The sequence below is a fragment of the Saimiri boliviensis genome, chromosome 1, assembly GCF_048565385.1.
Source record: "Saimiri boliviensis isolate mSaiBol1 chromosome 1, mSaiBol1.pri, whole genome shotgun sequence".
In the NCBI taxonomy this organism is placed as follows: Eukaryota; Metazoa; Chordata; class Mammalia; order Primates; family Cebidae; genus Saimiri; species Saimiri boliviensis.
The window spans coordinates 233,538,453-233,564,204 of NC_133449.1; the positions used below are offsets into that span (position 1 = coordinate 233,538,453).

Genomic DNA, 25,752 nt, shown 5'->3' on the forward strand with positions numbered 1-25,752 from the left:
CCTCCCCCACCACACGTACACAGAAGCAAAAACACTCCCACAGTTCTTCAAATGCCCGGCAGGGGGAGACGTAGAACTGCCAGGCTAACAGGTGACCAGTATTCACTGGGTCATTCCCCAAAGAAGAAGCTGCTGACAGCTTACAAGCCCCTTGCATAGTTCCATACTCCGTGTGAACCACAGCTAACACCACGCTGGGACTGCAGCTGGTCAGGATGGTGTTTCTGTAGACTGCTCCCTGACATTTTAAGGGAGATAGAATTTCTGTTGAAACTGTCACTTACCAGCTAGTTTGGAGAAACCTGCGCGTACCAGCTCTTCATACAGGTGCTTGGCCGGATCAGCCTGAGTCATCAGGGTCCCGTGTAGCCAGATAAGTAGAGCCCTGTGGCCATGTTCCCGGAAGCTTTCATTTCCTGCACCAAGCACAAGAGGTCCGAGGTAAAACACCATGAGCTGCTATCTCTTTCCATTGTAATTTCAATTCCAACTAAACTTTCTGAATGACTGTGGTTGCAAGTCCGTTCTTCTTCGCATAAAGCCCTTCCCAGTGCCCTCACTGGACTGCCTTATGGTGACCAGCATTTGCATGCCCTCCAGCCCTTGCCATGATGCACCTGCTGTGCTTGACACACACCCAAAGGAGTGTACAAGAGAGAGGACAGTTGTAGTGCCTGCCCAGTGGTAACAATTTTGATGAGATGTGCAACTTCTCATAGACCAATGCTCCTCAAACTCACAGTGCCTCTTTCACCCGAGTATCTTACTAAAATGCAGGTTCAGATTCAGTAGATCCGGGGTAAGAATCCATGCATTCGCCAACTCTCGGGTGCTGCCGCTAATGCTGCTCTATGTTCACCACTCTGAGCTGCAAGCACGCACGGTTCATTCTGCCACTCCAGTTCCAAGGGAGCTACTCTGATGGAAGTTTGCATCCCTGGGCCAGGATTATTCATTTGACAAATACTCACTGGATAACTCAGCCTGGAGAGGTGTCGGGGTAAGTACTGGGATTGGAAGCCACAAAGCCACTGTGGTTCCCAACAGGAGTTCAGTTACCAACACACTACATGCTCCTTGCTGTGAGGGAGAGTGTGCAGGAGCAGACATGCTGTGCAAGGAAAGAAGCTTAGCTCTGGGGGCGCAAGGGAGAAGTTCACTGGACAGACTGTTAGAGAGGCGGGCATTTCAGGGAGAGGACCTGCATGCTTACAGAATGTACTCCTGGGCAGGTCCTCTGTTCCTTTCCTAATCTTGCTCTTGATACACTAATTTTTCTTAAATACCATCATGAATCTGTCACTTCTTTGCTCAAAAGCCCACAAACTCCCTGGTGCTAGTAACCTTACCCTAGATCACAACATAATTGAATTGTAAATGTCATTGTTATTGTGCCAACTAGATTATAAACTCCCTGAAACATGTATGGCTTAGAGAGCTGATGTATGTATCCCTCATCCGGCAGAGATAAACACTCCAGGCCCTCCGTAAAGGTTTCATCGAAACACCTTAAAATCCCCCTTATCCTGTTGGCAAGTACTCTGAGGGTACACTGTATTTACAAGTCATCTCTTTAGGTCAAGACAGAGTTCCAGGAGGCAACTCAATTTTCCTAAAGACTTCACTATAAGCCTTATTCATGATGAAAAAGAAATCTTAACAATAAAAAATCTTTTCTAGTTAGAAACTAGCTAGTATTCCATGTTTTCAATACCTTATCTTCTATCTCTCATGTGAAAATGTATCCTAAGAATGAGCAATACACAGTCCCATAATTTACTTGTATGTGGTATAAACAGCATGTGCTCAAGGGCTGTGCTTCTGCCATCCCCAGTTCCCAGCAATCACTAATACAAATCTATCCCTGAGCAGGGACACCGTCTCGTCTTAGGATGTCCACGAGAGGGCAGTGCTCTGAATAGAAAACTTTGCCAAGAAACGTATTTGCTTCATTGGTTATTTTATTTTATTTTTTTTTTTTATGTTTGAGACGGAGTCTGCCTCTGTCGCCAGGTTGGAGTGCAGTGGCGTGATCTCGGCTCACTGCAACCTCCACCTCCTGGTTCAAGCAATTCTCCGACCTCAGCCTCCCCAGGAGCTGGGACTACAGGTTCACGCCACTATGCCCAGCTAATTTTTCTATTTTTAGTAGACATGGAGTTTTACCATGTGGGCCAGGTCTGGACCTCTTGACCTCGTGATCTGCCTACCTCGAAGTACTGGGATTACAGGTGTGAGCCACCGTGCCCGGCTGCTTCATTGTTGAATTAGTTTATTAATGCCAGGCAAATTTCTGTATTTCCTAGGTTTCGGTCTAACCACAAAAAAAGCAAAACTAAGGAATCCAGCTGATCTGACCTAACCAATTCTGACAGCTTGAGTCCAGCTGAAATGATTCTATTGTTTGAATCATCTAGGCAAGACAGCCCTGGGTCTCATCTCTTATGAGACAGCCAAGGCTCCCATAAGGCCGAGTCCTACAAGAACCCCTTCCCCCACACCCACCTGGTTTAAGGAATTCCTCTTTCTGGAGTGCAAACTTAAACAGTGAGCTTACTGATTACAGAATAAATCCATTCACCCCAGGACAGTCTCAAGGAACACTAGAAATCAGATTGGCTTCCCACTGGCACACCAACTGTTAAATCCTTGCTTCCTTAGTGACTGTCCAGTGGGAACCCTAATTTCTTTCTAAATGCCACGTTTGATATGGCTCAGTAAACATAATCATCCCTTGCAAACCAGTTTACTGCAAACCATGGTGTTCACTTTTCTGCAAATCTTAACGTCCAATCACTGGTGTGGACCTAAGCTAGCAGCCCCTATTCCTGGGCCCTCAAAGACTGCGGCTTACTGTGAGTGCCATGTACTTTCTTGGAAGACCTCACACCAGGAGGCATTGCTGTTCCTAACAGTGAATTCCTCCTGCCCACATCATCCAGTCTGTACTCACCCGACCACTGCTCCTCTATGGCTCTAATCTGGTCATCTGTAAAGTTCCATGAACGGGCCAGCCTCTGCCACTCATTGGCCTTCAGCTGATGATAAGCCAGGTCCCAAAGGAGCGTGCGAATATGTCTGGTCTCCAAACTGTGATCTTGCTTGAATGTCAGAGTAAAGCCTGTTGATGGGTCCCTGATACTCTCGTGATGCTCCTAAAGTGAAAATAATTGTATCAGAAGATTTCAGACATGTTCTACTTACTACCTTATTTCATAGTATATATGTTTTTCAAACATAACTGGTAAGGCAGTAACCAAGACTATGTTTTCGATGCCATCTGTCACTGGATCATGGTTTTGCCATCCAAAATGGAAACAAATGCTTGAAATCAAAAGTTTGGGTATCGTCCGTCCGACATAGAAAATGGGAGGGATTTTGCCTATTGTGTTCCATGCTGCTTAGAACAGAGAATGAGAACAGAGAGGCTGTCTTGGAGAAGGGTGTGTCACAACAACAAAACCATCACTAATGGACTTCGTTTGAATCCATACCCCCTTTCTTCTTTTGTTTAGTTGATGTTCTCATATCAAAGCTTCAGTGGGCCCAGATTGGGTGTATCCCTTATAAGATCACATAGCTGGTCCCTCATTCATCCTGCTGTCTAGTAAGCATGAGGAGAGGAAACCAGGAGCCTAACTCCGGGTGGGACTTGGGGAACAGGTGACCAAGGGGGTGGAGAGGACAGGAGTGGATATCATTTAAAGTCACTGCAGCCAGGCTCAGCCCAACAGCACTATGCCTAGATTGGCGTCTTGTTTTCTGTCTGTGTAAAGGTTCCACAGAATTCACCAGAGTCCTACAGAATTAAAACAAAAACACTGGAGAAAAATCCCTGAGTGAAAGCAGGAGCACCTCTTCCTAGAACTGCCTCTTGTGCTTACACCACTCAGGCTCCAGGTAATCTTCCTGCAGAAAGCTGCAAATCAGTTAAGGACATCCAGGACGCGTGGCCCACCAAGAAGTCTGGGGCTTCCTGTCTACCTCTCCTTTTTCATGTATAGCGACTTCTATTTTTGTCTTTCACTTAAATAAAGGTGTATCTTAATGAAAATATTCTTCGCAACAAGATGAGAGTCAAGGCTGGGGCAGGAAATGGATCAAAAGGGAACGGGACCCTGGATTTCAAAACTAATGAGAACTTGATGGGACAGGCTCATCCCCACCATGGATCAGCCTGCACCCTGCACGGCACCAGCAACCTCCTCCAGAAAGCTTGACAGGGGAAGCACAATAAGCTCCTCCTGGGAAGCTTGGCCAAGAAGGGCAAAACCCTCCTCTACTGTCTGAACTTTGTGTACAGAAGTTGGAAGAGGAATGGGAGGCATGAAATACCCACAATCGTTTCAGAGACTAAAAGGCAGGGTCTTCTCCAACCCAGCCTCAGCTTTACTTCCACAGTGCCTAGCTCCCAGGAATTCCAAAGGAAGTAAGGTTGAGGATGGGGAGATCAACAAACTTGGGTACTGTGGGCCACTTCTCTTTGTCCTTTTCTCCTCATTCCATCTTCTGAAACAATGATGAATCCAGCAAGATCAAAAGCCTAAACGTCACAAGGGAAAGGGAAGAACACAAAATGCTTCCGCATTTATCTTTGTGCGGTAACATTTTTAGTTCTTCAAGAAACTTAACATGGTTTTGCATTTCAGGATTGGGCTGGGTGGTCCCTCAGGCTTCCATCAAAAAGGGCAGGAGACTTGGAAAGCCTAGGTCTTTTTCAGCAGTCAGTGAAAGCATTAAATAGCTTGCCTGCCAAAGCACTGAACTATTTGCAGGAATAACATGAGCCAGAACTGGTGGAAATTAAAATAACGTAAGCCAGATTTTAGGAAGCTCCCATTTGCCTCTGAACCACTGAATTTAATGATGGATGACTGGGTGGTTATGTTAATGGATAAATGGATATAAGAGAGGAAGTTTAAATCACCTCTTTAATCCTTTTACTAGGAACCATTTTATATCAGGCAGGATATAAACTTGTTCAATGAACAAAGAGAATTTAAAATAATAAATGCATTTAGTTTTAAAAAATTGAAAAATGTATCTTAAAAGACAACTATTTCTCCAACTCCAGCCCCCAGGACCCCAGTTGTCACCAGAGTAAACAACTCTTACCATTTCTGGGGGGGTCTCCTTTAGCTATATTTATGTATTACATGTGGCTTTCAAAGTTTACCTAACTCTTATGTCTTGAAGATTCGTCAGGAAAGAGGGCATATTCATTTGGTGGGAAAATAATTTATTCTTATCTACCCAAAAGAATGTTTTTAAAGCTTCCAGGAATTAAAAATAGAACCAATGAATATTTCTATTTCCAAAGAAAATGTGAAAGCAAGTTAAAGAGAAAGAGAAAAGATGGCACTTGGTAAAGTTGTCTTCAATTAAAAAAAAAATGATAATTTAAGAAAATAAGCCTTAGGATAAGAAAAGAGGAGGAGGTAGAGGCAGGAGATGAAAGAACATAGAAAGATGAGGAATGGGGGAGAAGAAAGAGAGAATTCCAATTGTTAAAGTTTTTTTAAAAAAAGTTGTACAAGCAAAGCACTTTCATTTTTGGTTTTACAGGCAAGAAAAGCCGCAAGGAGGTTGGTGTGACCTTTAAAAGAATCCATATAGGTCAAGACTAGCAAGCTAATTAAACAGAATTGTGAGAGAGAAGATGAGTCAATGCTTTCTGCTTTAAGGATTTAAGAGAAATTTCCCAGGATTGGCCAGATGGACAGCAATCCAGCTTCACAGAAACTCAGGGTGAGCCCCCACATGGTTAGGGCCGGAATTCCAGCGCTAACACATTGGGCCCAGGATCGCCAAGCAGCCTAGAATGGAAACAACACGTCACTATAAGTCCAGAACGGTGTCTGGCAGTGCCGTTCTTGCCTGAAGGCATAGACCTGAGTCTTGCAGGGGAGGGCAGTCTATTGAGAAGCTGCACGGGGAGCAGATATCAGAGGAAATAAAAATGAAAGAACACCAAAAAGAATGACTTCCAGACAACAGTTTTTTGTGTGTGTTCTCAAGTGAATAAAGTTTTCGTGACTCTCGCAGAATACTTGAGTGCCGGAAAGTCAGCACAGGGGTGTGTTGAAAACTGCCAAGCCACCGAAAGAAGTTTTTCTGAATCACTCATTAGCGCTCCTGGGAATAGCTTATGGCCAGACTGTGGACAGAGGGCACAACCAGGGTGTCGCCCATCAGGAGTTCACATGCCAGGTCCATTAGAGTTGGCATGGACAACGCCACTTGACCCAAGTGAAGTCTACGCACTCTCAGTTCTGACATCTGATGTCGGCAAAGGAAGAGGCAGCTATTCATTCCATGAATGGGGGCAACACAAAACAGAAGGGACAGTTTTAACTGTACTGACCAGGGCTCTGCTCATTAGAGCAAAGTATGACACAGCCCCCACATGACCCCTCAAGAAGATGGGTGTTGCCTGGAGAGTCTGTGCTGTGCTGGGCTCGTCCTTCCTTACCTGTCTCCAGGCGTAGTATCTCTCTGCTTTAATGAGCATGTCCACCACAAGGCTATGGTTGCTCCTGGAGGCCACAGCCAGGGCAGTCTTTCCTTGCTAAAATGTAAAAAAAAAAAAAAAAAAAAAAAAAAAATCAGGCGGTATGGCCCAGCGATTAGCGATTAGGAGCTCTGGTTTTGGAACAAGGGGAACTGAGTTCAAATCTTGATTCTACGACCCCATGCTGTGTTAACTTAGGCCAGTCCTTTTCTCTTTGGGTTTTTATAACTACCGCATAGTGGAGTGGTCAGGAGTAAACGTGATCACGCATATAAAGCCTTTAGAACATACGCTAATAACCCTGAATATTTCCTAGCCTCTTCTGCAGTTAGGGATGTGACCTAAGTTCTGGCCAATGGTCTGTAAATAGAAGTGGGACATGCAACTTCTGGGAAGTATCTTTAAGCAGAAGAGGGATGAATGGCATTTTCCTTCCTTTCTCCTTCCTCCTGAGTGGAATGCTGACATGATGGCAGGAGCCTGAACAGCCTCTTTAGACCAGGAAGTAGAAGCCATGTTTTGAGGAGCATTGAGTAGTAAGACAGAAAAGGGCTGGATTTTATTATGAATAATATCAGTAATGGCAACACTGGTCATTCATAGCTCACTGGACCCCCATCTAGAATTTTTTTCTATTATACCATACTGCCTCCAACCATGGGTGAGAGGTTTGAATCTTAACCAAATGGAATGATCAACAAGGGCTGTTCTGGACATAATTTTGGGAATGCTCTGCCTGGAGCCCACATGGTATTGTAGACAAATTACAAAAAGGTACACCTTTCTCAAGACGGACAGAGGTTAAAGCCAGGGCACACAGCTTGGTAAGCAGAATCCCCTGGAGTTCATACAGTGTACAAATTCTACATCTAAACATTTTTCCCTGAGCAAAGGATGGTGGTTCTCATTTGCTTTTCAAGTGACCCATGAAGAATTTGCTCAGAAAACAATTAAAATTAATGGTCAGAAATGACCCAAGAAGAAGTTCCAATCTTAGGAACCTGTGTTTCTACCCTTATGGATCCAGAAATACATCCCAAGTATTATCTTACATGGTTAGATATTTGCAACAAGTGCAAATCCCACCAATGTAAATGATTTGGTTCTTAGTCTAGGCACTAAGACCCAGGCGAGCAGAAAAATTAGGGCTGAAAGTAATCAGCCTCTAATCAAAAGAGACAGTAATGAAATTAGGAAGAACTGCATTTTGCAGGCATTTAGCAAGCCTCTAATTGCATGCTGTCTACATTCTGGCTTGTAAAGCCATTTGAATCACTATAATTAGCCTGCTTTGAGAAGGCAGCATTCCGAGAGCCGGAGTTTTCAAATTCATAGGAAAATCTTCCTAGGGAATACACGCTGGAGTAAAAATCCAAACACTTCTGCCCTTAGGAATTGGGAGGTAGCAGGGATAGAAAATCCTCTGGGAGCTTTGCAACACTTCAGGCCAAAAGGACCAGCAGAGAAAAAGCTGCTGGGAGAGTCAAATTTACACCAAATTTTGGCTCCTTATTTCCTAAGCAGACCCTAACATGGTCCTAGAAACACTTTTCTTTGACAACAAAACTTGTGGGATCCAATAGAAAAGATACTTTTTAGTCATTAATTATATATTGGGTGCCAACTAAGTTCCAGACCCCAAAAAGACAGGAGAAGGGAAATCTGGGGAAATCAAATTATGAGGCCCCACAAACTGTGAGCTCTTGTTTTGAAAACAAAGTCAACTGGTAGCATTGACTGTGTTTACTGGAATATCTACTGCACTGAGCACGAGGGGCCCAACACCAATTCCTGCCTAATGCTATAGATTTTCTACCCACAGAATGGTCTTCAGGGTATTAAGTGTTCATGAAAAACTAGAATAAATTACAAAAAGACAACATTAGAAAATACTAATGCTAAGTGTGAAACCAAGTTAACCAGGCAGTGAAAGGGGTGGAATGCTACAGAAGTGATAAAACATGGGTGCTTGTGTTTTCCTTCCTTATGCTTTTCTACATGTTCTAAATTGTCCACGGTGGGCCTGTGTTACTTTTATGATAAGAAAAAAAAAAGTTAATTTTAGAAACTGACACACAGAGAAAAGTAAAATAACATATAAATACTTTTTAGATTCTACGCATGTAACATGGATGATTCTGAACCAGAGTAGGATGGACTCAGGCTTCCGCTGAACAGTGTGGGTAAAAATAAGGAAGGGAAAACTGCAAGTTTCAGAAGTGGTCATCTTTGCTGACAGTTGTAGCAAAGCACCAGATGACAGAGCAGACACTACTTGGGTTTGAAGCCAGCTCTGCCTCTTACTATGCGTATGACGCAACGTCCATCCATGGCTGAATGAACAAACAAAATGTAGCATAGACACACAATGAAATGTTATTCAGCCTTGGGAAGAAATGAAATTCTGACACATGCTACAACATAGATAAACCTTGAAGACGTTACGCTAAGTGAACTGAGCCAGTCACAAAAAGGCAAATACCAGGTGATTCCAATTATATGAGATACTTAAGAGTGGTCCAATTCACAGAAACAGAAGGTAGAATGGTGGTTCCCAGGGACTGGGAGAAGGAAGAAATAGGGAGTTACAGAACACGTATAAAGTTTCACTTTTGCAAGATGAAAATGTTTTGGAGGCTGATTGCATAACAATGTAAATATACTTAATCATACTGAACTTAAAAATGGTTAAGACAGTGCATTTCATGTATCTGTACCGCAAATTTTTTAATTTATAAAACAAGTTTAGACGTATGTGAAGTCATTCATTGCAGCTCTGTTTGTAAGAGCAAAACTTTAGGAACAACTTAAATGTCCATAAATTGAGGAGTAGTTGAACAAAGTGTGATACGTCTGTGCCATGCTACACTATGCAGCTGTAAAAAAAGAAGAAACTCTCCATGTACTAATATGAAAGATCTCCACTTAATAATGCTAAAAAAGCTAAATGCAGAACAGTATACTCGTTATGGGTAAGCCATCAGTGTCTAAAAAGGACGGAGGAAGGCAGTAAGAGTATAATGTGTTTATGGTTGCTGGCATATGCATAAAGAACTCTAAAAGGAACAGAAATAATTTATAGTAATGGATACATATGGCAAGGTAGTTTGGTAACCAGACAAGTAGGAACGGGGTGGGTGGGAATTTTTTACTGCTAAGCACTTGCTAGTTATATTCTTTTATTTTTGGACCATATGAATCTATAATTTTTTTTTTCTTTTTTTTGAGACGGAGTTTTCCTCTTGTTGCCCAGGCTGGAGTACGATGGCACGATCTCAGCTCACTGCAATCTCTGCCTCCCGGGTTCAGCAATTCTCCCACCTCAGCCTCCCAAGTAGCTGGGTTTCGAGGCACGCGCCACCACACCCAGCTAATTTTTTGTATTTTTAGTAGAGACGGAGTTTCTCCATGTTGGTCAGGCTGATCTTGAACTCCTGACCTCAGGTGATCCACCTGCCTCGGCCTCCCAAAGTCCTGAGATTACAGGCGTGAGCCACTGTGTCTGGCAGAATCTATAATCTTTTCAAAAATTTAATGAAGAATTTGAATTTTAAAACCATGTAATTGTTATTCAAAATAAAAATTCTTACTGTCATAGCTCAAAATTGGGATATTGTACTGACTATGAAGATACATGGTTTCTCCAGTTTGTGCCCATTTCACAAAGGCTATTCCAATGTCACTGCTCAAGGCTGACAGCCAACAGGAAGGTCTCAGCAACCATCTCAGCTGAATGAAGTCCATTCACTTACCTTGTCAACAGCCTTCAAGTCACAGCCTGCCTTCAGCAGGGTTTCCACCAGTTCCACATTTCCTCGATCAGCAGCTACATGCAGAGGGGTTTGCTGCCTCTGCCACGAAATTAAGGAAGGGAACCAACTTGGATGGTTAAAAGACAAGGCGAAAGTAGAGCCATCCTATTTAGGCTCAAGGGAAAACAGAGGTCGTATGTTTTTAAATGGATATGGGGGCAGTCATTGCAGTATTATTTGCAATAGTGAAAAACGGAAAGGAAATTACATGTTTAACATGGAGACTCATTAGATAAATTATGATACATCTACATACTAGAATAATAGACAACCATAAAAAAATTATCTTTAAAAAATGATTTCAATACTAGGTGCCTAAAGTAGTCAAGTGTAGAGAGACAGAAAGCAGAATGGTGGTGACCAGGAGTTGGAGAAGGAGGAAATGGGAAGTTGCTGTTTAATAGATGCCAAATTTCAGTTTGGGAAGATGAAAAGTGTTCTGTAGATGGATGGTGGTGATGTTATACCACAATGAATGTGATTAATGCCACTGAACTGGACACTTAAGATGGTTAAAGTGGTAGATTTTGTTATGTGTGCTTTACTACAATAAAAATTATTTCAAAGTTTTTTTGAAAATAAAAAAATACTTTTGATATAATGTTTGAAACTTTAGGAAATAATACTATCTGGTTGCGCTTGATTTAATTAAAATACATATAGAGAAAGAAGAAAATACAGTACATAAAAATGTTAATGCTAAGGTCTAGACGAATGGATTAGAGTTTATTTTTATTGCCTTCTTAATGCGTTTCTCTGCTCTCTAAATGTTCTACATTATAATGTATAAAGGAGTACAAGCCTTCTAATTTCCTTCTGGAGTAATCATTTTCCTATCAAGAGGATAAGAGTTTCAAAAGAAATATCTGAAATCACACGAAAATCACCTATCTTAACCTCTCACCAAAAGGAATGCAGATGTGAAGACATTTCTAAAATATTCGGGCAGAGAGGAGCCTTAGATGTGATCTAGCCCAACTCCTGAACCAGAAAAGGAAAGCAGCTTCCCCAGGGTCACAGAGGTGGGCAATGGCATGTGGGCCACTACTCTTCCCACCAGAGCACAGGGCCAACATGCTGGAGATGCTACGAAACGGGATTTATTTGTTTATTTATTTATTTATTTATTTATTTATTTTCTTAGAGACAGTTTCTTACTCTGTCACTCAGACTGGAGTGCAGTAGCGTGATGATAGCTCACTGTAACCTCAAACCCCTGGGCTCACGCAATCCTCCCTTCTCAGTTTCCTGAGGAGCTAGGACTATAGGCTTTGCTAATTTTTCTTTCTTTCTTTCTTTCTTTTTTTAGAGATGTGGTCTCACTATATTGCCCAGGCTAGTTTCAAACTCCTAGCCTCAGGTGATCCCCCTATTTTGGCCTCACAAAGTGTTGAGATTCCAGGCATGACCCAACACACCTGGCCTCCAAAAAGCATTTCCTAAAGGCTCACCTTCAAGTGGCAGTGTGTCTAGGTGTTTGTCATTCAAGGCATTCCACTTATACTGACAACCCTATCAAAGATCTGTACCGCCATGGAACAAAGGCGGAAACGGAATCTATCAAGTCCAACAAAACCCATTTTAACAACACTGCTACAAGCCTAGAAGGCAGGGAATGCACTAAAACATTAACAAGAGTTATCTCTCTTTGCTGGGGACTTCAAACACATTCAGTGTTTTTTTAGCTTATATTTTTAAAAATTTTACATACATATTTTATATTTAAAATATAAATGCTCCTAGTTTCTATGTGTATTATTGGTCTAATAAAAAAACTGAAGTGATAAAGTCTGGTTCTGTAAAAGGATAACAAGCCTAATAAACACTCCTTCCCTAGAGTGCACCTAGCCAGTTCTGTCAAAACCAGTATCACATGAGAGCACAAGGCTTGTTTATTTAGCAAAGATTTTGCCCATTGGAAAAGATTTTAGATATTAATACAGTTGAATACATAAGTATATTTAATAACAAGAGGAGATTGTTTTTTTCCTCAAAAAACTTTTGGGATAGGTAAAGGCAGGGGAGGAGGCTAGATTCTCTGGAGAAGGGAAGGGACCGAATTCCACGTAAATCTTCATTCAGCTCAGAGCAAAACTTAGCTTATAGGTGGGAACTGGAGAAGACCGTAGAGACAGGAGTCAATGCTCTGGTTTCACAGTGCATCAGGAGGACATGCAGGCATGCCCACTGCATTGTGGCTCCTTCCTAAGCCGAAGGGGCACCGCAGAGGCTTCTCTGGGCAGAGGCAGCCGTAAGAACTCATCCGGCCTCAGGACCCCAGAAAGGCTCCTCTTCCCACTCCCCTACATCTCCTGGAAGAAGGCAGGCCAGCCCCAGAAGAGCCCCAGAGAGCAGGCTCATCCAGTGCCCACCCCCATTCTCTTCGTGATTCCACTGTGGCTTTCCCGCTTTCAGCCAGTGATGGATTGCTTTAATGAGTCATTTGACTCTGCTCCAGTTGACTGAACTTGTGGTGATTTTTCTTTTATTGCAAGAGATCTCTTTTGCCTTTAGGCAAAGAGAAGACACATTTACTGTATTTAATATAGAAACAAAGCTTCCTTCTTGTGGGGGAAAGGCTCCCTGCCAATTACAATATTTCACTCTGGAGGAGTGGTTTTTGATTTAAAGAGCCTCCGGCCATTTAGCTCTAAGCTACTGCTTTTCTATCGAAAGTGCTGGGTCTGTTAAAAATGAAGGATTTAGTCATGCACTGGCTGAACTCCAGTTGTGTGGCTGAGAAAGACAAAAGTATGTGTGTGGGCATGGGGATGCAGTGGGACTTACAGAAGGAGAAGGAGAAGGAGAAGGATTAAAAGGATGCACATGTTCCTCCCAGGAATTTTTAGGTACCTGGAACTTGATCAAAACTCCCCATAAACACACATTGTGTTGAAACATGAGAAAACAGACCCTCCTAGTTCTGATTTGCCTGGCTTACCTGATTTAAGACATCAATATCATGCTGTGCACTTAATAAGCTGTTTACAACTGTGATGTGGTTGTTGATAACAGCTAAATGAAGAGGGGACTCCTTAGGCTGCAAGAGATAAATAAAAATGTCAAATGCAAAAGGTTCTGGCTTTATTACTCAAATCAAAAACCAACTCATTTCAGCAGCTATTTCCTGATGATCTCCCAAGTACTGAAACTGCCCATCCCAGTGGCGACCCCCAGTAAGTGTTCAGCATTTATTGTCATCCCAAGGCTCTGATGCAAACTTGCTCCCCAGCAAATGGCTCATCCACTTTGTTCTTTCTGGAACTACATACTAAGCACCTACTATGGGCCAAGCTCTTTTCAGGTTGTCAGGGATTTCGTGTGAACAAAGCTCATTCTCAGGAATCTTCCAATCTAATGGGGGAACGAAATATTGATTTTTTTTTTTTAAAGTCACATAAATACAGAATACAATTAAGTGCTTTGGAGGTAGAAGAGCCAGTGTGGGGTAAGGGGAAGACTGACCTTTCAGGAGATCAGGAAAGACTTTTCTGAAGAACTGACATTTAAGCTCAGATATGAAGGATAAATAAGTGTTAAGTAGGCTGAACCACAGGACTTCTCAGAGCCTTCAAAGAGCTAAAGGGCAATGAGAGTAGCCACAAGGGTAAAACCACTGCACATTTGGAATTTCCCGTATTGATCTGCTCTGGAGCCCTGACTCCTTAGCATGTCCCCCTTGCTCAAGGGCACCATCCTCATGCTCAACCCTCCCCGCATAGAGTCCAGCCACAGGGTGTTCACCAAGCCCTCTGCAGCCTGCTCTTCTGTTCCCTTCCTTTGTGGCTAAACCACCTGCCTTCCCAGCCACAGCTCTTCATGGAGCCCCCGGACCCTCTTACTCACTGATTCCCACCACTGGCTTCTTCCCCGGCCCTTCATCTCTAGGCTCCCTTGCTGCTGCAATCCCACCCAGCTGCCACTGGCCTGTGGAGAGAAGACATGCCTCCAGTAGAGACTGCAGCTGAGAGGGGGAAAAAGGGAGGGAAGAAGCAATGAAGGGAAGTGAGGGCAAAAGCAATTAAGATATGAGAGAGAAGGAGGCATCATCCAGCATGATGACGAGGGAGGGAGGGGGATGCCAGGGGAAAGTGGGAAGGGGTGTGATAGCAAGGGCTGAAGATCCAGCGACATTGTGCAGATCAGGAGCCGAGCTGCGTGTGGAGTAAGCGGAGAGAGGGAACAGGTACCTGCAAGGGAGAGTGATTAGGTCGAGTTCAGCGTTGCTCCAGTGGAATAGCTGATATTAACGATACGCGTCAGACACACTCAGCACATTCTCATTGTGGTGCATGCTACACACTCATTTCCCCAACAGTTTTTTTTTTTTTCTAGAGATGGGGTCTCGCTCTGTTGCCCAGGCTGGAGGGCAGTGGAGCCATCATAGTTCACTATAACCTGAAACTCCTGGGTTCAAGTGAACCTCCCACCTCAGCCTCCCAAGTAGCTGGGACTGCAGGTGTGCACCACTGTGCCTGGATAATCTTTAAATTTTTGGAGAGATAGGGTCTTGCCATGTTGCCCAGGCTGCCCTAACAGTTTATACTCTGTTTTAAGCACCAGCCTGACAGTTTTTCAGAAACCATGTTAATAACCCTAGAAGTTTGATCTCATATTCCCCACTTCATTTATGAGACGCAAGGAGGATCAGTAACTTCCACAAGGCCATGCAGCAAGGAAGTGGCAGACACAGGACTTGAACCCAGACCCTTCTGACTCTGCCATCTGTACCAGGCTCCGTCTCAGGAGATGGGGGTAGGTGGATGGAAGAGAGACCATAGTGAGTTGGCAAGAGTGTCACCAGCAGATGGAGGGAGGGGAGACAAGGAGACAGATAGAAGACCACAGCTGAGTAAGTCAGAGATGGTCAGAGGCCAACAAAGGTCAAAGCAGACAGATGGTGTGAGCAGGGCCATGAAGGCAGCATGAAGGGAAGAATTTCTGTATAGATCCCTTCTGCCCGGGAATAACCTCCTTGAGGCACTAAGCATGAAAACCGAGAAAACATCCACATTGCAAAGAAGTGGGCATTGTCCTTGCCGGGGCCACCCGCCTTGCAGTGGCCCAGCTCCTCCTGGGAAACAGGAAGCGTCCTTGGACTGAACCAGGTAAGTTCAGAGCCAATTCCACCAACACCATGCTCCGAAAACTATCAGACATGGTTTAAATCACATCCCTCCTCTCGAGTTAATACAATAAATAGTAATGGCTCAGCAAGATCAGAGGAAATCATATTCTCAACGGAGAAATGAAAATAGTATGGAAAAATAGAAGCATGTTTTTTGTTTAATTCCAACACAGAGAGCCTTTTGTTAATTCTGCCAAAGCCAATTCAAACGTCAGAAAACCTGAATCAGTAAAAAGAATTGGCTTTCAAAAGAAAAGCAAGATTATTCAGTGAAGGGAGAAAAATTATCACTCTTCTTGATATGTATAGCTGCTTCATTATTTTCCCAGGCTGATAAAATTAATACAAGCATAATGGCATCTCTAGACATATGAGAAAGCTTTACTGCAGCAAATACAAATATTTAAAACACAAAGATTTCATTTTGTTCAGGAACTTCAATGACTTTCTAAAATTCATCCCTCGGATTTTATTTCTCAAGATTAAGACTCAGCCTCCAAAAGAAGTCAGCCAGCCTTCCCAGAAAGAATTCCTCCCTTGTGAAACATCTCATCTCCTACATGTATCTGCAAGGGGCATCTCCCTGGCACAGCCAACCTCATGGCGCCAGGACCAAACCTTTGTGTCATTAAAATAAACTCACTTCCACTTTCGGGTGTAGATCAACATTCTCACAGAGAAGAAAGTTAACAAGGGATGCATGGCCGTTCCTCGTTGCTACCTGCGAACTACTGCTATTGAGCTGCAAGAGACAATGGAGAGGGCAGGGAGGAACTCCCATTATAATTCAGCATGCTTTCTGGAGTTTATCACACAGTAATCAGTTAATACAATGAAACAGTACAACTACAGTCATGCATCACGTAACAGTGATTTGGTCAATGACAGACCCGCAGTGGTCCCATAAGATTACAATGGAGCTGAAAAATTCCTATGGCACAAATACTTAACCATTGTGTTAACTATGTTGTACAGGAGCAATAGCTATACCATAGGAGCCTACGAGTAATAGCAGGCTGTACCATCTAGATTTGCGTAAGTACACTCTACTAGGTTTGCAAAATAAAATCAGGCATTCCTCATAACATTTTCCTGTCATTCAGAGATGCATGGCTATATTTAAAAAAGAAAATCTGGCTGGGCACAGTGGCTCATGCATGTATTTCTAGCACTTTGGAAGGCCAAAGTAGGTAGATCGCTTGAGCCCAGGAGTTTGAGATCAGTCCTGGCAACATGGCAAAACCCTGTCTCTACAAAAATTAGCTGGACTTGGTGGTGTGCGCCTGTGGTTCCAGGTACTCAGGAGGCTGAGACTGAGGTAGGAAGATGGTTTGAGCCTGGGAGGCAGATTGTAGTGAGCCGAGATCCTGCCACTGCACTTCAGCCTGAGCAATAGAGTGAGACCCAGTCTTGAAATAAATAAACACAAAATCCATTGTGTTTTCAATTATTGGAGTTGGGGGGGCTATTAATAGGTTGGTGGAAAAGCAATTGTGGTTTTACCTAATTGTCTGTTTTTTTCTAAGTATTTCCCATAAAAGTGTCAGAGCCCCAGGGAACATATGTGCAACAGACTGAATGTTTGCGTACCTTCCACAATTCGTATGTTGAAACTCTAATCGCAGTGTGCAGATGATAGGAGGCGGGGCCTTTCAGAGGTCGAATTACCTAACACTGTTGACTGATTAATTGTAAGATTGCTACAAAGTATTTTCAGGTCTTTCAAATAAGGATGCTGTTGGAAACTGTTTTCCCAAAATGGCTGCATCAGTATCTCCTGTCCCACAGGCTCTTGGCAGTATGACCTTGCCACTCCCCTCATTAAGAGGAGGGGTTTATTTCTTCACTCCTTTGAATCTAGGTGAACCCTGGGTGGAGCCCTCAGGAATGAGATTCGTGCCCTTGCAAAAAGAGGTCAGAGAGCTGGCTAGTTCTCTTTGTGCCATGCAAGGCTACAAGAAGAAGACAGCTGTCTGTAAACCAGGAAGAGGGCCTCATCAGAACCTGATCTGCTAGCACGCTGATCTCAGACTTCAAACCTCCAGAACGCTGAGAAATAAATGTTTGTTAAGTCCCCCAGTTTTAAGGTATTTTTTTACAGCAGCCTGAGCTGACTAGGATACTATGCCTAGGGCAAATGTGAGTTAAATCCTCATTTCCCTTCTCCCAGGAGGTATGAAGTGGACTAGAACCAAGTCTTCTCTCTGGGCACCTCAGCAAAACCCCTCTTCGAACCAAAATAGGTGACTTAGTATCGGCCCCAGGAAAGGCCTCCATTTCCTGCAGGCCTGTCTGTTTACTGCCAGTGTCCCCTGTGCTAGGCAGACATTCAACGCTCAGCATAGCTTCTATGTGCAGCATTCCCCCTTCATCTTCTTATTCAGCCCCTTCACTATGTGAAGACACCTTGTAGCTAGATGGCACACTGCTTGAGGGGATGGTCAGCTCTGGGCGCTCCTGCCATACTCCAAATGGCCCAGCATGGTGCCTTACAATAATACAAGGTCAATGAATTGGTTGTTGACTGATTAACTGTAAGACTGCTATGAAGTATTTTTACATCTTCCAAGTAAGGATGCTGTTCGAAACTGTTCTCCCAAAATGGCTGCATCTCCTGTCCCACAAGCGTGTCTCCAAAGTGATCTTGCCACTCCCTTCATCAAGAGGTGGGGTTTTCCACCTCACTGAATCTGGGTCGACCCTGTAACTGCTTTGACCGATAGAATATAGCAGAAGTTCCAATGTGCCAGTTCCAGGTGAGGCCCCTAACTAACCTGGCAGCTGCTGCTCTCTGCCTTTTGTCATGCCTGCTCTTGGAATCCTTCCTCTTAGAGGACAGTTTCCAGGCTGTAGGCTAAGGCACATGGTGAGGCCCAGGTGAGCTCCCAGCTGACAGCCAGCATGAACTGTCAGGCATGTGAGGGCGCTCTCTTGGATGTCTAGCTCAGGTAGGCCTTCAAAATGCTGGCCAACTTCCGACTGTAATCACGTAAGAAACTCAAAGTAAGAATCCTCTCAACTGAGCCCAGTCAACCCACAGAGCCATGAAAATAATAATACACTGTTATTTTAAGCCCCTGGACTTTGGGTTGGATTGTTATGAACCAATAGATAATGGAACAGATGCCAACAGGAATGACCTATCTCTGACCAACTGAAATCTAGCTTGCATGATGCTAAATGCTTATATGACCTTGGATAAGTGGCCTATCAAGTACGGACCTCTTTATCTTCATCTGTAAAAATGGCATAACCCCCTATATTAGTTTTCTATTATAAAACATTGCCACAAAATGAGTGGCTTAATAAAAATGAATTATCTTATCGTTTGGGAGGTCAGAAGTCTGAAATGGATCCGACTGGGCAACTAAAAAAAAAAAAAATGTTCACAGGCCTGTGTTTTCTTTCTGAAGGCTCCACATCCTTTTCTCTTCTAGGTTTTAGAAGCCTCCTATGTTCTTTGGCTCATATCGTCTTGCTCCATTTTCAAAACCAGCAATAGTTAGCTGAGTCCTTCCCACATTGCATCAGTGACATCCTCGTCTGCCTCCCTCTTTCATTTTAAAGAACCCTCAAGATTACACTGGGTCCAACTAGTAATCCCAGAGAATCTCATTTTAAGATCAGCCAGTTAGCAACCTTAATTCCATCTGCAATTTAAATTCTCCTTTGCCATGTAACATAACATATTCACGGGTTCCAGGAACTGGGATGTGAACTTCTCTGGAGGTGGGGAGCCTGATTCTACCTACCACATCATCCTACCTCTTTCTCTGAAATCACAGTACTACTGGGAGGATATATGAGCCACTAAATGTGTATGGCAACCATAACTATTATTTTATCCATTACACACACACACAAAATACTGAGCACCTATTTTGTGCCAGGCACTATGATAGTGAAGAGATATGCTGGTAAACAAAACTGACAAGATACCTGACATTACATTTCGGTGGTGGTGGACAATCAATCGATCCATAGATTGGTAGACTGGTAGATCAGTTAAATCAGTGGGCTTAAATTAAATCTGCTTGTTAGATTCTAGATGTTGTTAGAAGAATAACATTATCTAGTTGTAAGTTCTACAAGACATAAAAGACATAACATGACTGGTTGGCTACTTTCTCATGGCTGATCAACAAAGCCTTGTTGGATAAGGTGACATTTAAACTGAGATCAAAATGGTCAGAAGTGCTCTCACTGGGACGATCAGAAGCCACCTAAAGCAGAAACAAATTTACGAGAAACTCAAAGCAGGAATCCTGTAGTAGGAAGAGCCACGAGAGTCCGCAGCATTTACCTCTAGGCATCGTGGGCTCTGTGTATGGGGCCTACAGACTTTTTATGAGCCAAAGAAATCGTTAAAATGTAAAAAAAGAAAAAATTTATTGGCTCCACGATACCGAAAAAAAACCACAAAATTGAAGTGAATAAATATTTAATTGACATTCATACTTCATTGATTGTTAAATGTAATATTCATAAAATATTCATTATATTTATAAACAATTTGTAGCTAGTATTTTTCACCTCCCTCAAATTCCCAATTATGTACACAGAGTTCTAAGAAATCAGAGTCAATCATAAATTAGGTGAGTTTGTCATAGCCAAATAATTGCAAAAAAAGCAAAAACAAAAAAGGCTTTTAGAGTAATTAACAGCAAAAAAAAAAAAAAAAAAAAAAAAGTAAAGAAGAACGTGGGAGCATTTAAATATGTATGATAAAATGTGAGGTAGGACCTCCAGGAATATGAGTTCTTAGGATGTACAAAAGTCTTCATTGAACCCAGGGCAGTTAATAAGGCCCTAAAGAGAGCCTGTTGCCCTAACCCTGGGCAGCACCTCCACCCAACGCAAATGGAGGAAGCTAGCTGTCAACTCAATTCATAATCTCCCTCCAACATCCTCCTTAGAAATGACTCAACCCTTTACCCTCTCCCCTTGCTGATGGGAAGGTGGGAGGGAGCACAAAAGGAATCTCGTGGACACCAAGGCTCATCAGTGTAGGCAGGTGAAGAATGTCCACGATCGAACACAGCAATCACCTACAAATGTGAAAGCAAAACGAAGTCCAACCCATCCCGGGATCATGCGTGTCCTTGCTGTTAGCCTTTTCTTCACACTGCTTTCCTCCCCAGGGTTGTCACTGGGGTGGACAGATCAGTGTGGATGGCAGGTAGGGGGCTGAGGTTGCTGATGGAGAAGTGTGCTGATGAACTTGGGAAAAACTCGAGAAGTAAAAGCTAAGAAACAGATTCACAATAATTTCCAGGCTGCCTAGAGCAGCTGAGGCCACTGGCTGTAAGCATGGGGACAATATGGAGCCTGCAGTCTTAGTCGGATAGAGAGAACGTGAGCAACTGAAAATCCTTACAAAGCAAAATACTTAAGGGCAAAATAATTAAGAACAAGAATGAGGCAGGATACAAAATAATGGAATAAGTCTGACAGGGTCTTGCTCGTCTGGGAAGCCTTCCCAGGATCTTGAAGGGGGATACAGACTGGGGACAAGGAGGCACCTGTGTAATGACCGACCAGCAGCCCGGCTGTCCACATTCTGAATATTTCATGGCTCCCATGAATTCTTAACTTTGTGTTTATTTATTGCATCAATAACCTTGCAACTTCAGCGGGAATTAACTCACACTATTTTGACCTTCCTCTCTCACAATCCTTGTCCATGTATATATAAATCCAATATCATATTAATATTGACTATATTTTTTCAATTAGTGTTTTTCTATGATTAATACGTTCAATATCGCAATATATTTTTAGTATTTATCACATAATTTTTAACAGCTACGTAATTTTCCAAGTAGATGCACCAAACTTTCTTTCCGCCTTCTCCTACCATTCATTCCACATATATGTTGTATCTAATCATTGACCACTGGAGCTAACTTTATCATCTATCTGAATGCATGCAGCTAGCTTTTGCTGCCTTTTAAATTATTTCCTTAACACAATTTGCCACATGTGAGTAAAAGGAAAGTGACAAATTGCTTTTCGAAAGATTATGCAACCATACACTCCCACCAGCAGAATACAGGGTATCAAACATGCCAGTTTTGGACTTTATTCTTGATTGGGACTTTATTCTTGAGTGCTTAACTTTGCACTTGTTTGAAAAGGAATTGTTTTTACAGTGCACCACTGTTTGTTTGGTGTTGGTGTACATATGTGTGTGCATTTCATCACATTTTCCATGTGGATTCATGGACAATTCCTGGACTAAGTATACTATTAAGGATGTTAGTTCTAGGGAGTAAAATTGCAACGTGGAGTTGGAGTAAGACACTTTTGTATCATATACGCTTTGGTGCTATTCAAATTTTTTGTCATGAGTTTTTATTATAATTAATTAGAAAAATAGAAAAAGAAACTAAACCATCTAAAGACAAAGTCACTGCAGGGGTTAAAAGCTAAGGCACTGGTGACAGACATGAGTTTGAATCCTTGCAGTGCCATTGACTAGTATGATCCTGAATGAGTTTCCTTAACTTTTAAATTCTATTTTTGTTATCTAAAAAAAATGAAAATAATAACACAGTCTCAAAAGTTGCAAAGGCTCTCAGCATGATGACTATATACATGAGTATTCCCTATTTAGAGGAAGGGACCATCCTTCCTTCTTCATTCTCCAGGCTGACCACTTGAGCTTTCACACAATAAACTTTTTTTTCAGCATCTTCTCTGTATAACCCAGGTGCGCACTAGTTGCTACGAGAAAACACAGTAGAACAGAGTGTCTGTTTCTAAGAACTGACAAGTACTTGCTCCTTTTGCTCCATTTTCAATTATTCCTTCCCCCAAAGAATAAAAAGAATGGCATTGCTTTTGAGGACGCAGTAACTGAGGAATATTGGAGGTAAATCATTAATTCTTACCAAAAATAAAGCATATTATAAATATTAATTCTAAAGTACTAGTGAATGGATCATGTAGGACAAGAGTTTCCAAAAAGCATTTTAAGTCTCCCTCCCACAGCGTGGGTGAACATGGTCTGGAACACATACTTTATTTGGAATGTTGATGTCACTTCCTGCTGCCAGCAGCACTTTACTGCACTCCTCATGACCTCCTTCAACAGTCAGAAAGAATGGTGTTTCTCCACTCTAACAAAAAGAGAAATAAGTTAAATTTAATTGCCTCTTGTCATGGAACGAAATTACTTGACAAACAACATGCTTTTTCTTTGTTTTTTGTGCATTCCTCTTAATAACGGATAGCATTTACTGAACAACTATGTGTCAACTTGCACTGCCAAGACTATATGCTTCAGCACAGTTAAATCACACAATGCTATAAGAGCAGGGTTAATATTATCTGCATGATACAGATAAGAAAACTAAACCTCAGCTGAAAAGTGTCAAAGTGGCTGGGCTCAGTGGCTCAGCAGCTCAGCCTGTAATCCTAGCACTTCCAGAGACTCAGGCAGACATGATGGCAGATGCCTATAGTCCCAGCTACTCAGGAGGCTGAGGCAAGAGGATCACCTGAGCCCAGGAGGTTGTGGCTGCAGTGAGACAGGATTGTATCACTGCACTCCAGCCTGGGCAACAGAGTGAGACCCTGTCTCCAAAAAAAAGAAAAGAAAAATAATCTCAAAAATAAGGAATTATAGTGCAGTATGAAACACAAAATTAGAAGTACATTTGTACTAAGTATAGCTTTAATCTTTACAACTGATTAAATATGACATGACTTTTTTTAAAATTACATTAATTTTAAAAAAAACTCAGTACTTCAGTTTCCTGAAACTCAAGATAAATATTAGGAGAACAAAGTAAAAGTTTAATACAGGCCAAAACATAGAGGAGAAAGAAGGAGCTGTTCCCACATAGTAGCTACTTGGCTGTTTCCCTTCCCTCACGCAGACTCTTTCCTAAAAATATTGGGAAGAAATGCAGAATTCCTTCCCCATTCCCTAACAATTTCCCTCCTTAGGATAAATTCAGAAGGCTTTACTCGCAGCTAACTAGGTGTGAACAATCATGTTAGCAGGAACACAAGAGCACAGAAATCAGTGGTTCCATTCCAGCAAGGTGGGAAAATCATATTCCAGGCTGCTTTACCTGGGTGCCTGGAACAGCTATCTGCTTACAAAGGAATTTCTTCCTATAATCTTTCTTTTCATTTTTCTGGGAAAATAGATGCAAAAAGACAAATCCCAGCGGAGAAATATTTGTAAAAAATGTGTAAAGGAAATAATTGATGTCCTTAATATATCAAGAGCCTGATAAGGTTTCATATCTTGGATCTTACAATCTACCTCTAAGGATATACCCAAAGGCAATTGTGAGGAATTCAGACTACAGTTGATATACAAGGAGGTTTGTGAAAGCACTACCTGTAATAAACAAAAACTGAAACTAAATATCGAAGCGCTAAACAATAGTAAATGAATTTGGGGCAGCTACAAAAATATATTGTACACGAATGTATAGGAACACAAAGAAAACTGGAAGTAAAATACATCAGATGTGTATAAGATCATCCTCTGAGCTGGGCATGGCGGCTCACACATGTAATCTCAGTTGCATGGGAGGCTGAGATGGGAAGATCACTTGAAGCCAGGAGTTTGAGACCAGCCTGAGCAACATAATGAGACCCTATTTCTAATAATAATAATTATTTGAGTTTAGAGAAAATACAATACTGCTATTTATTTTTTATCTTGCATTTTTAAAATGTGTATTTCTAGCATAAGCTTTATAATGAATTAATTGAATTATAAATGTATATATGATAGCTCAAACTTTCTTTACCAACGTGAGTTTGCTACCAAGAAGGTCTAGAGACCACTGCTCTAGAGCACATTCATATGGGTCTGGCAATATCTTCTTTTTTTTTTTTTTTTTTTTTGAAAGAAGATCCCATCTGAATTTTTTTTTTTATTATTGCATTTTAGGTTTTGGGGTACATGTGATGAACATGCAAGATTGTTGCATAGGTACACACTTGGCAGTGTGGTTTGCTGCCTTCCGTCCCCTCACCTGTATCTGTCATTTCTCCCCATGCTATCTCTTCCCACCTCCCCACCCCCCCGCCCCTCCCCCATTTCCCCCCAACGGACCCCAGTGTGTAGTGCTCCCCTCCCTGTGTCCATGTGTTCTCATTGTTCAACACCCGCCTATGAGTGAGAATATACGGTGTTTGATTTTCTGCTCTTGTGTCAGTTTGCTGAGAATGATGGTTTCCAGGTTCATCCATGTCCCTACAAAGGACGTGAACTCATCGTTTTTGATGGCTGCATAATATTCCATGGTGTATATGTACCACATTTTCCCTATCCAGTCTATCATTGTTGGGTATTTGGGTTGGTTCCAGGTCTTTGCTATTGTAAACAGTGCTGCAATGAACATTCGTGTGCACGTGTCCTTGTAGTAGAATGATTTATCTTTAAAGTCTATTTTATCAGAGATGAGAATTGCAACTCCTGCCTTTTTTTTGCTCTCCATTTGCTTCGTAGACCTTCCTCCATCTCTTTATTTTGAGCCTTTGTGTATCCTTGCATGTAAGATGGGTTTCCTGGATACAGCACACTGATGGGTTTTGGCTTTTTATCCAATTTGCCAGTCTGTGTCTTTTGATTGGGGCATTTAGTCCATTGACATTTAGGGATAGTATTTTTATGTGTGAATTTGATACTGTCATTTTGATGCTACCTGGCTGTTTTGCTGGTTAGTTGATGCAGATTCTTGATTGTGTTGATGCTCTTTTACCATTTGGTGTGTTTTTGGAGTGGCTGGTACTGGTTGTTCCTTTATATGTGTAGAGCCTCTTTTAGGAGTTCTTGTAGAGCAGGTTTGGTGGTGATGAAATCACTGAGTGCTTGCTTGTTCACAAAGGATTTTATTTTTCCTTCACTTATGAAGCTTAGTTTGGCTGGATAGGAGATTCTGGGTTGAAAGTTCTTTTCTTTAAGGATGTTGAATATTGGCCCCCAATCTCTTCTGGCTTGTAGGGTTTCTGCTGAGAGATCTGCTGTGAGTCTAATGGGCTTCCCTTTGTGGGTAACCCGACCTTTCTCTCTGGCTGCCCTTAGCATTTTCTCTTTCATTTCAACCCTGGTGAATCTCACGATTATGTGCCTTGGGGTTGCTCTTCTTGAGGAATATCTTTGTGGTGTTCTCTGTATTTCCTGGATTTGAATATTGGTCTGCCTTGCTAGGTTGGGGAAGTTTTCCTGGATAATATCCTGAAGAGTATTTTCCAGCTTGGATTCATTCTCTTCATCACATTCAGGTACACCTATCAGACGTAGATTAGGTCTTTTCACATAGTCCCACATT

The 25,752-nt window shown here is 42.2% G+C and overlaps 1 protein-coding gene across 3 annotated transcripts in view; it reads right to left on the minus strand.

Moving 5' to 3' along the window:
- The window catches only part of ANKDD1B (ankyrin repeat and death domain containing 1B), a 66,422-nt gene that overhangs the window by 2,257 nt on the left and 38,413 nt on the right, over positions 1–25,752 (minus strand). For 2 of the 3 annotated variants that reach the window (XM_074384660.1, XM_074384656.1), the window contains 7 exons: positions 22,474–22,572; positions 16,095–16,193; positions 13,265–13,363; positions 10,264–10,362; positions 6,473–6,568; positions 2,954–3,155; positions 285–416 (listed from right to left, as the gene is read on the minus strand). In XM_074384660.1, the coding sequence (XP_074240761.1) occupies positions 285–416; positions 2,954–3,155; positions 6,473–6,568; positions 10,264–10,362; positions 13,265–13,363; positions 16,095–16,193; positions 22,474–22,572 (826 nt within the window). The remainder of the gene's footprint in view (positions 1–284; positions 417–2,953; positions 3,156–6,472; positions 6,569–10,263; positions 10,363–13,264; positions 13,364–16,094; positions 16,194–22,473; positions 22,573–25,752) is intronic. The other variant, XM_074384667.1, reaches the window with a different exon arrangement.